Source organism: Staurois parvus, unplaced genomic scaffold (assembly GCF_062004578.1).
Source record: "Staurois parvus isolate SC_StPar_1 unplaced genomic scaffold, SC_StPar_1.0 ptg000860l, whole genome shotgun sequence".
NCBI classification, from domain to species: domain Eukaryota; kingdom Metazoa; phylum Chordata; class Amphibia; order Anura; family Ranidae; genus Staurois; species Staurois parvus.
This window is the reverse complement of record NW_028318656.1, coordinates 3950257-3966241: the sequence shown is the minus strand read 5'-3', so window position 1 is coordinate 3966241 and position 15985 is coordinate 3950257. Positions and strand designations below refer to the sequence as shown.

General features: G+C 47.9%; 1 protein-coding gene across 1 annotated transcript in view; it reads right to left on the bottom strand.

The window, feature by feature from the left end:
- Positions 1 to 1149: 1149 nt before the first annotated feature.
- LOC149443330 (early activation antigen CD69-like) overlaps positions 1150 to 15985 on the bottom strand; it is a 33452-nt gene continuing 18616 nt past the window's right edge. Inside the window, exon 5 of the mRNA XM_089655670.1 lies at positions 1150 to 2517. Within this exon, the coding sequence (XP_089511796.1) occupies positions 2418 to 2517 (100 nt within the window). The 3' untranslated portion in view covers positions 1150 to 2417. The remainder of the gene's footprint in view (positions 2518 to 15985) is intronic.

The following is a 15985-nucleotide window of genomic DNA, read 5'->3' as shown; positions in this document are numbered from 1 at the left end:
ATATTGATACTTTGTAAAAGGAGCTGTACTAGGAGGTGGGTAGGGGGTGGAACCAATAGAGGGTGCTCAGAGGTGGAGCCAAGAGATGGTGTTCAGAGGTGGGTAGGGGGTGGAGCAAAGAGATGGTACTCGGAGGTGGGTAGGGGGTGAGCCAAGAGATGGTACTTGGAGGTGGGTAGGGAGTAGAGCCAAGAGACGGTGCTTGGAGGTGGGTAGGGGGTAGAGCCAAGAGACGGTGCTCGGAGGTGGGTAGGGGGTGAGCCAAGAGATGGTGCTTGGAGGTGGGTAGGGGGTAGAGCCAAGAGACGGTGCTCGGAGGTGGGTAGGGGGTGGAGCCAAGAGACGGTGCTCGGAGGTGGGTAGGGGGTGAGCCAAGAGACGGTGCTCAGAGGTGGGTAGGGGGTAGAGCCAAGAGACTGTGCTCGGAGGTGGGTAGGTGGTGGAGCCAAGAGATGGTGCTCAGAGGTGGGTAGGTGGTGGAGCCAAGAGATGGTGCTCGGAGGTGGGTAAGGGGTAGAGCCAAGAGACGGTGCTTGGAGGTGGGTAGGGGGTAGAGCCAAGAGACGGTGCTCGGAGGTGGGTAGGGGGTAGAGCCAAGAGATGGTGCTCGGAGGTGGGTAGGGGGTGGAAACCAGGGGTGACTCAGAAGGGGGGAGTTCCTGCGCCTATTCTAAAAAAGCCCTACCTCTGGGTCTGCTCTTCTTCGGTGACGAGAGGTCCAAGTTACCTGCATATATTCATCCCTGCTGGTGCCATATTTATTATCTTCCTCTTTTTCTGAGTCCACTGTCCTAATGCTTCACTCAACTGGTAGGCCATACCTTCCAGTATTTCCATTATCTGAGAACATGGCTCCATTCTCAGCATCTGTAAGATACCAGGGCTATACTCTGCACTGCACATGCTCAGCAGTCAGTGTACAGATTTAATAAAAAAAAAAATGGCTAGTGGGTAAGTAAAAGAATTTATTTTGTCAGAAAATTACTTATAAAGTCTCCTCTACCAAATTTCCCTACTGGCCGGCAATTTATTTTGTTTTCAGGGTCTCTTTGATTTTAAACACTTCTAAGTAGGAAGAACAGCCTGCCTATGTAACTAGCAAATATAACTGCATGTCATGTATATAAGTAATGACAACACGTACAAATGTTTTTTTACAGTAAAAATTTTTATTCAGATGATTAAAAAAAAGCAAAAAACTATCTTGAACACTTATTGGCTTATAAAATTTAAAACTTGAATGAGGTCTCCTAGATTGTAAGCTTCCAGGATCAAGCCCTCCTAACCCTCTTGTATTGAACTGTATTGCTGTATTGTCTCCCTTCATATTGTAAAGTGCTGAGCAAACTGTTGGCACTATATAAATCCTGTATAATAATAAGTCCACTTAGTGTCATTCAGTCTCCTATTTTTCTAAACAGACGTCATATCTGGACCATGGTGGACAGTTCCATCATAGACGTTCCAAGCTGGAAGGTCCCCCTTTCACAATTTCCAGTAATTAGCTGATACTGTAGGCTCATTTATTCAAGTTTACTGTTTTCAAATAATTTATTTGCACAGGGCTTAGTACATCCCCCATTGAAAATGGGTCGTGGATGGGTGTTCCAGCATGATAATGACCCAAAACACACAGCCAAGGCAACAAAGGAGTGACTCAAGAAGTAGCACATTAAGGTCCTGGAGTGGCCTAGCCAGTCTCCAGACCTTAATCTGATTGGCAACTCGAACTTTCAGCTCCCTCCACAGATTTTCAAATGTCAGCCACCAAATCTTAATGACTTGGAGAGGATCTGCCAAGAGGAGTGGGCCAAAATCCCTCCTGAGATGTGTGCAAACCTGGTGGCCAACTCCAGGAAACGTCTGACCTCTGTGATTGCCAACAAGGGATTTGCCACCAAGTACTAAGTCATGTTTTGTGAAGGAGATCAAATACCTATTTCCATCATGAACATGCAGATCAGTCATCATTTGTTAGACACGCATTTCTGCTGAATTTGTTGTTGCTATTCTGTTTCTCAGTGTTACAATACACCGAACATTCGATTTTTAGACCGATCATTTCTTTGTGAGTGGGCAAACATTCAAAATCAACAGGGGATCAAATGCGCATTTCCTTCACTGTACACCCAATTCTCACATATTTAGCCTTCCTTTGCTTGGTATTATTTCAAGTTTCCCTTATGTCTTCCATTCTCTAGTGTGCTTATCTTAACATATTTTTTGTTCATGCAAAAGCTCATGGGAAGCAATGGGAAGTGCAATGCTCTTTGATTGTTCCAGTCTCTTCTAGATACAGTACATATCCTTCAGTGTTCTTCTTTCCCAGGTTGGGAAATCATATCTGGACTCCGGAGTACAGCCCCATCATAAGAGACAGTCTGGTCAGTCCCACCAACGTGGACATATCCGACCCATTACAGTGACTTCATACATATCCACGACCTTTGTGAAGAGCATTCTAGAGCACCAATCCCACCATTAAAGTATGCACAGTCCATCTGTGGCACATCATGCCTGTAAGTAAAGAGAACAAGTAATTGTAGATTTACAGTAGACTTAACACAATGCCATTTACTATAAAGAATTCTCACCAATGGGAATTTAGGAGGTTACATGGCCACAAAATTTGAAAGAATACAACAAAGTACTTAAAAGCTGTGAAAACTTATTAAAAGCAAAGAACGGCCTTTTTTTCAGTTTTAGTCATGATCTTCATTATATCCAACATAGACCTTAGGTAGAACTCTAAATTTGTCCTCATGTTAAGTGGTTAGCACTTCTGCCTAGTAGCACTAGGGTTGTCGTTTGGAATCCAAACCATGACACTACCAGCCTAGAGTTTTCATGTTCTCCCTGTGCCTGCGTGTGTTTCCTTCAGGTATTCCAGTTTCCTCCCACACTCCAGAGACATGCTGGTAGGATAATTGGCTCCTGTTTATATTGGCCATAATACACTATTGCCAAAAGTATTTAGATGCCTGCCTTTACATGCACTTGAACTTTAATGGCATCCCAGTCTCAGGTCATAGGGTTCAATATTGAGTTGGCCCCGCCCTTTGCAGCTATAACAGCTTCAACTCTTCTGGGAAGGCCGTCCACAAGGTTTAGGAGGGTGTCTATGGGAAGGTTGGACCATTCTTCCAGAAGCACATTTGTGAGGTCAGGCACTGATGTTGGGGGAGGAAGTCTGCTCTAATTCATCCCAAAGGTGTTCTATGGGGTTGAGGTCAGGACTCTGTGCAGGCCAGTCAAGTTTCTCCACCCCAAACTGGCTCCTCCATGTCTTTATGGACCTTGCTTTGTGCTCTGGTGTGCAGTCATGTTGGAACAGGAAGGGGCCATCCCCAAACTCTTCCCACAAAGTTGGGAGCATGAAATTGTCCAAAATGTTTTGGTATGCTAACGCCTTAAGAGTTCCCTTCGCTGGAACTAGGGGGCCAAGCCCAACCCCTGAAAAACAATCACACACCATAATCCCCCCTCCACCAAATTTTACACTTGGCACAATGCAGTCAGGCAAGTACCGTTCTCCTGACCAGTACCACCAAACCCAGACACACCTATCAGATTGCCAGAGAAGTGTGATTGGTCACTCCATAGAACATGTCTCCATACCCTAGAGTCCAGTGGCGGCGTGCTTTACACCACGGAATCTGACTCTTTGCATTGCACTTGGTGATGAAAGTCTTGTATGCAGCTGCTCGGCCATGGAAACCTATTCCATGAAGCTCTCTACGCACTGTTGCTGTGCTAATTTGAAGGCCACATGACATTTGGAGGTCTTTAGCTATTGACTCTGCAGACAGTTGGCGACTTCTGCACACTGTGCGCTTCACCATGCACTGACCCCGCTCTCTCATGTTACGTGGCCTACCACTTGGTGGCTGAGTTGCTGTTGTTCCCAGTTGCTTCCACTTTGTTATAATTAGAGATGAGCGAATCGAAGTATCCGAAGTGGAATTCGAGTCGAATATCGGAAAAATTTCGATTCGTGCCGAATCCGAAAAACAGCCTAATTCGGACGCGCGAATCGAAATTTTTCCGAAAATGGCGGCTGACATGTGCGGCGACGGAGCGGGGATGTCGGGGAAGGCGCGCAGACAAGGTGCGCTGCCCCATAATGCATTCCTCAACGACATGTGATCGCATCAGCCAATCAGCAGCCAGCCAGCCAGCACTGTGTAATGGTCGAGGTATATATAGCGGCCATTTTGGAAATCTTCATTTGCCTGCAGTCATTGAACAGAGGCAGACCGCTCTGTACTAGGGACAGGGACAGAGTTAGGGCCACAGAAACGAGAATTGGGGACAGAGAGAAGTTACTTAGGGACAGAGAACCATTACTCAGGGACACAGACTTGTTAATGAGGGCCACAGAATCGTTATTTAGGGACAAAGAAACGCTAGTTAGGGCCACAGAATTCATACTCAGGGACAGACAGAATTTTCACTCAGTGCCAGAGAATTGTTACTTAGGGCCACAGAAACGTTATTAGGGCCACAGAATTTTTACTCAGGGACAGACAGAATTGTTACTGAGTGCCAGAGAATTGTTACTCAGGGACAGACAGAATTGTTACTGAGTGCCAGAGAATTCTTACTCAGGGCCACAGAATTCATACTCAGGGACAGACAGAATTGTTACTCAGGGACAGACAGAATTGTTACTGAGTGCCAGAGAATTGTTACTCAGGGACAGACAGAATTGTTACTGAGTGCCAGAGAATTGTTACTCAGGGACAGACAGAATTGTTACTGAGTGCCAGAGAATTGTTACTCAGGGACAGACAGAATTGTTACTGAGTGCCAGAGAATTGTTACTCGCACAGACACAAAATTGTTACTTGCACAGACACAGAATTGTTACTCGCACAGACACAGAATTGTTACTCAGGGCCACAGAATTCATACTCAGGGACAGACAGAATTGTTACTGAGTGCCAGAGAATTGTTACTCAGGGACAGACAGAATTGTTACTGAGTGCCAGAGAATTGTTACTCAGGGACAGACAGAATTGTTACTGAGTGCCAGAGAATTGTTACTCGCACAGACACAAAATTGTTACTTGCACAGACACAGAATTGTTACTCGCACAGACACAGAATTGTTACTCAGGGCCACAGAATTCATACTCAGGGACAGACAGAATTGTTACTGAGTGCCAGAGAATTGTTACTCAGGGACAGACAGAATTGTTACTGAGTGCCAGAGAATTGTTACTCAGGGACAGACAGAATTGTTACTGAGTGCCAGAGAATTGTTACTCGCACAGACACAAAATTGTTACTTGCACAGACACAGAATTGTTACTCGCACAGACACAGAATTGTTACTGAGTGCCAGAGAATTGTTACTCAGGGACAGACAGAATTGTTACTGAGTGCCAGAGAATTGTTACTCAGGGACAGACAGAATTGTTACTGAGTGCCAGAGAATTGTTACTCGCACAGACACAAAATTGTTACTTGCACAGACACAGAATTGTTACTCGCACAGACACAGAATTGTTACTCAGGGCCACAGAATTCATACTCAGGGACAGACAGAATTGTTACTGAGTGCCAGAGAATTGTTACTCAGGGACAGACAGAATTGTTACTGAGTGCCAGAGAATTGTTACTCAGGGACAGACAGAATTGTTACTGAGTGCCAGAGAATTGTTACTCGCACAGACACAAAATTGTTACTTGCACAGACACAGAATTGTTACTCGCACAGACACAGAATTGTTACTCAGGGCCACAGAATTCATACTCAGGGACAGACAGAATTGTTACTGAGTGCCAGAGAATTGTTACTCAGGGACAGACAGAATTGTTACTGAGTGCCAGAGAATTGTTACTCAGGGACAGACAGAATTGTTACTGAGTGCCAGAGAATTGTTACTCGCACAGACACAAAATTGTTACTTGCACAGACACAGAATTGTTACTCGCACAGACACAGAATTGTTACTGAGTGCCAGAGAATTGTTACTCAGGGACAGACAGAATTGTTACTGAGTGCCAGAGAATTGTTACTCAGGGACAGACAGAATTGTTACTGAGTGCCAGAGAATTGTTACTCAGGGACAGACAGAATTGTTACTGAGTGCCAGAGAATTGTTACTCGCACAGACACAAAATTGTTACTTGCACAGACACAGAATTGTTACTCGCACAGACACAGAATTGTTACTCAGGGCCACAGAATTCATACTCAGGGACAGACAGAATTGTTACTGAGTGCCAGAGAATTTTTACTCAGGGACAGACAGAATTGTTACTGAGTGCCAGAGAATTGTTACTCAGGGACAGACAGAATTGTTACTGAGTGCCAGAGAATTGTTACTCGCACAGACACAAAATTGTTACTTGCACAGACACAGAATTGTTACTCGCACAGACACAGAATTGTTACTCAGGGCCACAGAATTCATACTCAGGGACAGACAGAATTGTTACTGAGTGCCAGAGAATTGTTACTCAGGGACAGACAGAATTGTTACTGAGTGCCAGAGAATTGTTACTCAGGGACAGACAGAATTGTTACTGAGTGCCAGAGAATTGTTACTCGCACAGACACAAAATTGTTACTTGCACAGACACAGAATTGTTACTCGCACAGACACAGAATTGTTACTCAGGGCCACAGAATTCATACTCAGGGACAGACAGAATTGTTACTGAGTGCCAGAGAATTGTTACTCAGGGACAGACAGAATTGTTACTGAGTGCCAGAGAATTGTTACTCAGGGACAGACAGAATTGTTACTGAGTGCCAGAGAATTGTTACTCAGGGACAGACAGAATTGTTACTGAGTGCCAGAGAATTGTTACTCGCACAGACACAAAATTGTTACTTGCACAGACACAGAATTGTTACTCGCACAGACACAGAATTGTTACTCAGGGCCACAGAATTCATACTCAGGGACAGACAGAATTGTTACTGAGTGCCAGAGAATTGTTACTCAGGGACAGACAGAATTGTTACTGAGTGCCAGAGAATTGTTACTCGCACAGACACAAAATTGTTACTTGCACAGACACAGAATTGTTACTCGCACAGACACAGAATTGTTACTCAGGGCCACAGAATTCATACTCAGGGACAGACAGAATTGTTACTGAGTGCCAGAGAATTGTTACTCAGGGACAGACAGAATTGTTACTGAGTGCCAGAGAATTGTTACTCAGGGACAGACAGAATTGTTACTGAGTGCCAGAGAATTGTTACTCAGGGACAGACAGAATTGTTACTGAGTGCCAGAGAATTGTTACTCGCACAGACACAAAATTGTTACTTGCACAGACACAGAATTGTTACTCGCACAGACACAGAATTGTTACTCAGGGCCACAGAATTCATACTCAGGGACAGACAGAATTGTTACTGAGTGCCAGAGAATTGTTACTCAGAGACAGACAGAATTGTTACTGAGTGCCAGAGAATTGTTACTCAGGGACAGACAGAATTGTTACTGAGTGCCAGAGAATTGTTACTCAGGGACAGACAGAATTGTTACTGAGTGCCAGAGAATTGTTACTCGCACAGACACAAAATTGTTACTTGCACAGACACAGAATTGTTACTCGCACAGACACAGAATTGTTACTCAGGGCCACAGAATTCATACTCAGGGACAGACAGAATTGTTACTGAGTGCCAGAGAATTGTTACTCAGGGACAGACAGAATTGTTACTGAGTGCCAGAGAATTGTTACTCAGGGACAGACAGAATTGTTACTGAGTGCCAGAGAATTGTTACTCAGGGACAGACAGAATTGTTACTGAGTGCCAGAGAATTGTTACTCGCACAGACACAAAATTGTTACTTGCACAGACACAGAATTGTTACTCGCACAGACACAGAATTGTTACTCAGGGCCACAGAATTCATACTCAGGGACAGACAGAATTGTTACTGAGTGCCAGAGAATTGTTACTCAGGGACAGACAGAATTGTTACTGAGTGCCAGAGAATTGTTACTCAGGGACAGACAGAATTGTTACTGAGTGCCAGAGAATTGTTACTCGCACAGACACAAAATTGTTACTTGCACAGACACAGAATTGTTACTCGCACAGACACAGAATTGTTACTCAGGGCCACAGAATTCATACTCAGGGACAGACAGAATTGTTACTGAGTGCCAGAGAATTGTTACTCAGGGACAGACAGAATTGTTACTGAGTGCCAGAGAATTGTTACTCAGGGACAGACAGAATTGTTACTGAGTGCCAGAGAATTGTTACTCAGGGACAGACAGAATTGTTACTGAGTGCCAGAGAATTGTTACTCGCACAGACACAAAATTGTTACTTGCACAGACACAGAATTGTTACTCGCACAGACACAGAATTGTTACTCAGGGCCACAGAATTCATACTCAGGGACAGACAGAATTGTTACTGAGTGCCAGAGAATTGTTACTCAGGGACAGACAGAATTGTTACTGAGTGCCAGAGAATTGTTACTCAGGGACAGACAGAATTGTTACTGAGTGCCAGAGAATTGTTACTCGCACAGACACAAAATTGTTACTTGCACAGACACAGAATTGTTACTCGCACAGACACAGAATTGTTACTCAGGGCCACAGAATTCATACTCAGGGACAGACAGAATTGTTACTGAGTGCCAGAGAATTGTTACTCAGAGACAGACAGAATTGTTACTGAGTGCCAGAGAATTGTTACTCAGGGACAGACAGAATTGTTACTGAGTGCCAGAGAATTGTTACTCAGGGACAGACAGAATTGTTACTGAGTGCCAGAGAATTGTTACTCGCACAGACACAAAATTGTTACTTGCACAGACACAGAATTGTTACTCGCACAGACACAGAATTGTTACTCAGGGCCACAGAATTCATACTCAGGGACAGACAGAATTGTTACTGAGTGCCAGAGAATTGTTACTCAGGGACAGACAGAATTGTTACTGAGTGCCAGAGAATTGTTACTCGCACAGACACAAAATTGTTACTTGCACAGACACAGAATTGTTACTCGCACAGACACAGAATTGTTACTCAGGGCCACAGAATTCATACTCAGGGACAGACAGAATTGTTACTGAGTGCCAGAGAATTGTTACTCAGGGACAGACAGAATTGTTACTGAGTGCCAGAGAATTGTTACTCAGGGACAGACAGAATTGTTACTGAGTGCCAGAGAATTGTTACTCAGGGACAGACAGAATTGTTACTGAGTGCCAGAGAATTGTTACTCGCACAGACACAAAATTGTTACTTGCACAGACACAGAATTGTTACTCGCACAGACACAGAATTGTTACTCAGGGCCACAGAATTCATACTCAGGGACAGACAGAATTGTTACTGAGTGCCAGAGAATTGTTACTCAGGGACAGACAGAATTGTTACTGAGTGCCAGAGAATTGTTACTCAGGGACAGACAGAATTGTTACTGAGTGCCAGAGAATTGTTACTCGCACAGACACAAAATTGTTACTTGCACAGACACAGAATTGTTACTCGCACAGACACAGAATTGTTACTCAGGGCCACAGAATTCATACTCAGGGACAGACAGAATTGTTACTGAGTGCCAGAGAATTGTTACTCAGGGACAGACAGAATTGTTACTGAGTGCCAGAGAATTGTTACTCAGGGACAGACAGAATTGTTACTGAGTGCCAGAGAATTGTTACTCAGGGACAGACAGAATTGTTACTGAGTGCCAGAGAATTGTTACTCGCACAGACACAAAATTGTTACTTGCACAGACACAGAATTGTTACTCGCACAGACACAGAATTGTTACTCAGGGCCACAGAATTCATACTCAGGGACAGACAGAATTGTTACTGAGTGCCAGAGAATTGTTACTCAGGGACAGACAGAATTGTTACTGAGTGCCAGAGAATTGTTACTCAGGGACAGACAGAATTGTTACTGAGTGCCAGAGAATTGTTACTCGCACAGACACAAAATTGTTACTTGCACAGACACAGAATTGTTACTCGCACAGACACAGAATTGTTACTCGCACAGACACAGAATTGTTACTCAGGGCCACAGAATTCATACTCAGGGACAGACAGAATTGTTACTGAGTGCCAGAGAATTGTTACTCAGGGACAGACAGAATTGTTACTGAGTGCCAGAGAATTGTTACTCAGGGACAGACAGAATTGTTACTGAGTGCCAGAGAATTGTTACTCGCACAGACACAAAATTGTTACTTGCACAGACACAGAATTGTTACTCGCACAGACACAGAATTGTTACTCAGGGCCACAGAATTCATACTCAGGGACAGACAGAATTGTTACTGAGTGCCAGAGAATTGTTACTCAGGGACAGACAGAATTGTTACTGAGTGCCAGAGAATTGTTACTCAGGGACAGACAGAATTGTTACTGAGTGCCAGAGAATTGTTACTCAGGGACAGACAGAATTGTTACTGAGTGCCAGAGAATTGTTACTCGCACAGACACAAAATTGTTACTTGCACAGACACAGAATTGTTACTCGCACAGACACAGAATTGTTACTCAGGGCCACAGAATTCATACTCAGGGACAGACAGAATTGTTACTGAGTGCCAGAGAATTGTTACTCAGGGACAGACAGAATTGTTACTGAGTGCCAGAGAATTGTTACTCAGGGACAGACAGAATTGTTACTGAGTGCCAGAGAATTGTTACTCGCACAGACACAAAATTGTTACTTGCACAGACACAGAATTGTTACTCGCACAGACACAGAATTGTTACTCGCACAGACACAGAATTGTTACTCAGGGCCACAGAATTCATACTCAGGGACAGACAGAATTGTTACTGAGTGCCAGAGAATTGTTACTCAGGGACACCTAATCGTTGAATTAAATAGTATGTCAGACAACATGCAGAGGAGTGGCAGAGGAGGCAATGTTTTAGGAGCGAGCAGACGTGGCAGCAGAGGAAGGGGTCGAGGCAGCAGTATTCGCAGCCAGAGGCCAGTGCTCCCGGTGTCATCCAGCGGTCGTGTCTCCACCGACAACCCTGCCGTCATTGATTGGTTGGCTCGGTCGTCTTCCTCTTCCCAGGTCACCTCTGACACCTACAGCCAACGGTCGGTGGGTACGTCAGACACAACCGTTAGTTGGCATGGCCCGGGAGCAAGCCCACTGAAATCACGTGTCCTCTACCTGCCCCTGTCCTTTGCTGTTCCCTCACCAAGCGAAGTATCGCATGCTGTGGGCTCAGCCCCACTGTACAGTGAGGAAGAGCTAACAGAGGGCGGTCAGGAACGGGGGGAGACATCGGCCTTTTCAGCAGCCAAGCGAACAAGTACTGGCGAGGAGAGTGGCTCGGTAGCCGGTCTAGAGACAGGTCTGTCTCCTGACCCAGACGCAGCCGAGGGGGCTAGTAGTGAGGCGGAGACCCTACTTGATGATGAGGAGGTTGATCGCACTTGGCAGCCTCGTCGTCATCAGGCAATTTCTTCCGCATCATCAGGAGAAGAGGGTGGCAGCTTGGCAGCGAGCAAAACAGTCGGTGGGTTGCCCAGGAGACAGCAGCAGGGTCGCATCAGTGTCAGTGGAGCCAAACGTCCACGGAGTAGAGCACCAGCTCCACTGCAGCCTACCACCACGGCCAGTAGTGGTGCCGGTGCGCACGGAGGAAGTAGCAGTCAGCCAGTGAAGAGTAGCGGGGGCAAAGTTTCCTACTCGGTGGTGTGGCAATTTTTCCTCAAGCCGCCCGAGGAAGTAAACGTAGCCGTATGTCGACTATGTGGCCAGAAATGCAAGCGTGGCCAGGGGGCCCATGTTGGGACTACAGCGTTGCGTCAGCATATGCAGCGTCACCATTCGGTGGCCTGGGAAAACCGTGATAAACATACGGCGGTTCTGCCTGCCCCAGCCCCCGCTCCATCACCCGCTCCGTTACTTGCTCCGTCACCCGACGTCGTCAATCGCCCTCTATCAGCCAGTCAAGGCTCCAACACCTCTGCTGAGGGGAGTTGTCGCTCGTTGGCATCTTCCGCTCGTTCAGATGCTCCTTCTCCTGCTACTCCTCTTCTCGGATTCCGTCAACAGTCTTTCTTGGAATCCGTATCCAAGAGACAACAGTTTGCGAGCACGCCCCCGACGGTGCAAAAGCTGAACGTCCTCCTGTCCAAGTTGCTGGTGCTGCAGTCCCTCCCTTTCCAACTGGTGGACTCAGCACCTTTCCGAGAAATGATGGCTTGTGCCGCGCCGCGGTGGAGAGTGCCAAGCCGTCATTTCTTTGCCCAAAAGGCAGTGCCAGCCCTGCATTCACATGTAGAAGAGATGGTGGGCCAGTCTTTGAGCATGTCGGTCTCTGCCAAAGTGCACGGCAGCGCCGACGTGTGGAGCTGTAACTACGGTCAGGGACAGTACATGTCATTTACGGCCCACTGGGTGAACGTGGTGCCGGCACAGCCGCACCAGCAACTTGGACAGGTCACGACGCTTTTGCCTCCACGTTTGCACGTCCTTGGTCCAGCAAGCATGTCCGCCTCTACCACCTCTTTTTCCGCCGTGTCCTCAGCCGCCACCCCCGTGCCAAGTCCCATTACCCGACCAGCATATCACATGTGCAGGGCGCAACGGTGTCATGCTGTGCTGCACCTGGTATGCCTTGGCGAACGTAGTCACACAGGGGAGGAACTGCTGAGTGTAATGAACAGAGAAATCGACAGATGGCTGTCTCCGCGCAAACTAAAAATCGGAACCATGTTGACTGACAACGGAAAGAACATGGTGTCTGCTCTGCGTCAAGGAAGGTTGTGCCATGCGCCATGCATGGCTCACGTGTTCAATCTGGTTGTCAAGCGGTTCCTAAAATCCACCATCCCACTGCAAGACATCCTTAAAATGTCACGTAAACTGTGCATGCATTTCAGCCATTCCTACACTGCAAAGAACACCCTCATTGAGCTGCAGCGGCAGAACGGAATTCCACAGCATCGCCTGATCTGCGACGTTGCAACAAGGTGGAATTCAACCCTACACATGTTAGACCGCCTTTACGAGCAGCGAAAGGCCATCACCGATTTCCTGATGTTACAAGCGGATAAAGGTACTCCCCTGTGTAACTTAGATGTCAGCCATTGGCAGCTCATGCGTGACACCTGCCGCTTGCTCAGGCCCTTTGAGGAGGCCACGCTATTCGTGAGTCGGCAGGACTATGGGATGAACGACGTCATTCCTCTGTTGCACGTCCTGGAACAAATGCTGTTAACAATGGCTGGTCAGGGTGCGGTAGACGTGGCGCACAGATGTCAACGCCACATGACCCCTGTGGGGGCAGGACAGGAAGAAGAGGAGGAGGTAGAGGAGGACATTTGTGCTCAGGAATTATTGAGTGAAATGGGTGGTTTTTCCACTCAGCGGACAGGAGTGGAGGAGCAGGAGCATCTGGTAGAGGAGGAGGAGGAGGAGACAGAGGACCCAGACGCACCGTGGCAGTATGCTGTGGAGATGGAGGCAGGGAGTCCCTCGCATTCCTTGGCACAAATGGCCCATAGCATGCTCGGTTGCTTGCGTAGCGACAGCCGAATAATAACCATCAGACAGAGGGATGACTTTTGGCTGTCCACCTTGTTGGACCCTCGCTACCGGTCCAAAATGGTGGCCTTTTTCACACCTGCTGAGAGGGAGGCCAAAATTACGTACTATAAAAACCACCTATGTAGTCAGTTGGTCTCTGCCTTTGTGCGCCAACGTCCATCCTCAGACACTGTGGGCCCTGTGCGCTCGCGTTCCGCTGGCATGGCAGCAGGGGAGGGGTGGGGTGGTAGGAGCAGTGGCAGCTCCACCAGCAGCGGCTGCCTCAGTCTGCAGTCGATGATGAGTAGCTTTCTTCACCAGCGCAGTGAGGAAACTACTAACCAGCCGCAGCAGCAGCAGCAGCATCAGGTGGACCTGGAGCAGGAGCTCAAACAACAGGCTTGGGCCTACTTGGACAGCACCCTGCCAACCGAGGTAGACAATCCCCTTGACTACTGGGCAACGAAACTTGACCTTTGGCCCCAACTAGCTGAATTTGCCCTTGAAAGGCTGTCATGCCCGGCCAGCAGCGTGGCATCGGAGCGCGTGTTTAGTGCGGCAGGAGGTATTGTAACTCCGCGGAGGACACGACTGTCCACCCAAAGTGTGGAGAGACTCACGTTTGTGAAAATGAATCAGGCGTGGATTAGTCTGGATTTCAAACCACCAGTTCCTGACACAACTGACTAAATCCGCCATGAATCATGCCTCAAACATGTGCCACTTTCAGGTCTCCTCACACTGCTGGTGTGTTTAATTTTTTGACATAGGGTGCTGGCAGATTACGGGCCTCCTATAGCTGCTGCCAGGCCCCTAATCTGCCATAGGCCCCTATATACCGCCTCCTCATGCTGCTGCTAGGTCCAGAGTCTCTCATGGGTCCCTGTACGGCCTCCCATTGCTGCTGTCTCCATCGCCACACTCTGCTGCCATGTGCCACTTTCAGGTCTCTTCACACTGCTGGTGTGTTTAATTTTTTGACATAGGGTGCAGGCAGATTACGGGCCTCACATAGCTGCTGCCAGGCCCCTAATCTGCCATGGGCCCCTATATACCGCCTCCTCATGCTGCTGCCAAGTCCAGAGTCTCTCATGGGTCCCTGTATGGCCTCCCATTGCTGCTGTCTCCATCGCCACACTCTGCTGCCATGTGCCACTTTCAGGTCTCTTCACACTGCTGGTGTGTTAAATTTTTTGACATAGGGTGCAGGCAGATTACGGGCCTCACATAGCTGCTGCCAGGCCCCTAATCTGCCATGGGCCCCTATATACCGCCTCCTCATGCTGCTGCCAAGTCTAGAGTCTCTCATGGGTCCCTGTACGGCCTCCCATTGCTGCTGTCTCCATCGCCACACTCTGCTGCCATGTGCCACTTTCAGGTCTCTTCACACTGCTGGTGTGTTAAATTTTTTGACATAGGGTGCAGGCAGATTACGGGCCTCACATAGCTGCTGCCAGGCCCCTAATCTGCCATGGGCCCCTATATACCGCCTCCTCATGCTGCTGCCAAGTCTAGAGTCTCTCATGGGTCCCTGTACGGCCTCCCATTGCTGCTGTCTCCATCGCCACACTCTGCTGCCATGTGCCACTTTCAGGTCTCTTCACACTGCTGGTGTGTTTAATTTTTTGACATAGGGTGCTGCAAGATAACGGGCCTCACATAGCTGCTGCCAGGCCCCTAATCTGCCATGGGCCCCTATATACCGCCTCCTCATGCTGCTGCCAAGTCCAGAGTCTCTCATGGGTCCCTGTACGGCCTCCCATTGCTGCTGTCTCCATCGCCACACTCTGCTGCCATGTGCCACTTTCAGGTCTCTTCACACTGCTGGTGTGTTAAATTTTTTGACATAGGGTGCAGGCAGATTACGGGCCTCACATAGCTGCTGCCAGGCCCCTAATCTGCCATGGGCCCCTATATACCGCCTCCTCATGCTGCTGCCAAGTCTAGAGTCTCTCATGGGTCCCTGTACGGCCTCCCATTGCTGCTGTCTCCATCGCCACACTCTGCTGCCATGTGCCACTTTCAGGTCTCTTCACACTGCTGGTGTGTTTAATTTTTTGACATAGGGTGCTGCAAGATAACGGGCCTCACATAGCTGCTGCCAGGCCCCTAATCTGCCATGGGCCCCTATATACCGCCTCCTCATGCTGCTGCCAAGTCCAGAGTCTCTCATGGGTCCCTGTACGGCCTCCCATTGCTGCTGTCTCCATCGCCACACTCTGCTGCCATGTGCCACTTTCAGGTCTCTTCACACTGCTGGTGTGTTAAATTTTTTGACATAGGGTGCAGGCAGATTACGGGCCTCACATAGCTGCTGCCAGGCCCCTAATCTGCCATGGGCCCCTATATACCGCCTCCTCATGCTGCTGCCAAGTCTAGAGTCTCTCATGGGTCCCTGTACGGCCTCCCATTGCTGCTGTCTCCATCGCCACACTCTGCTGCCATGTGCCACTTTCAGGTCTCTTCACACTG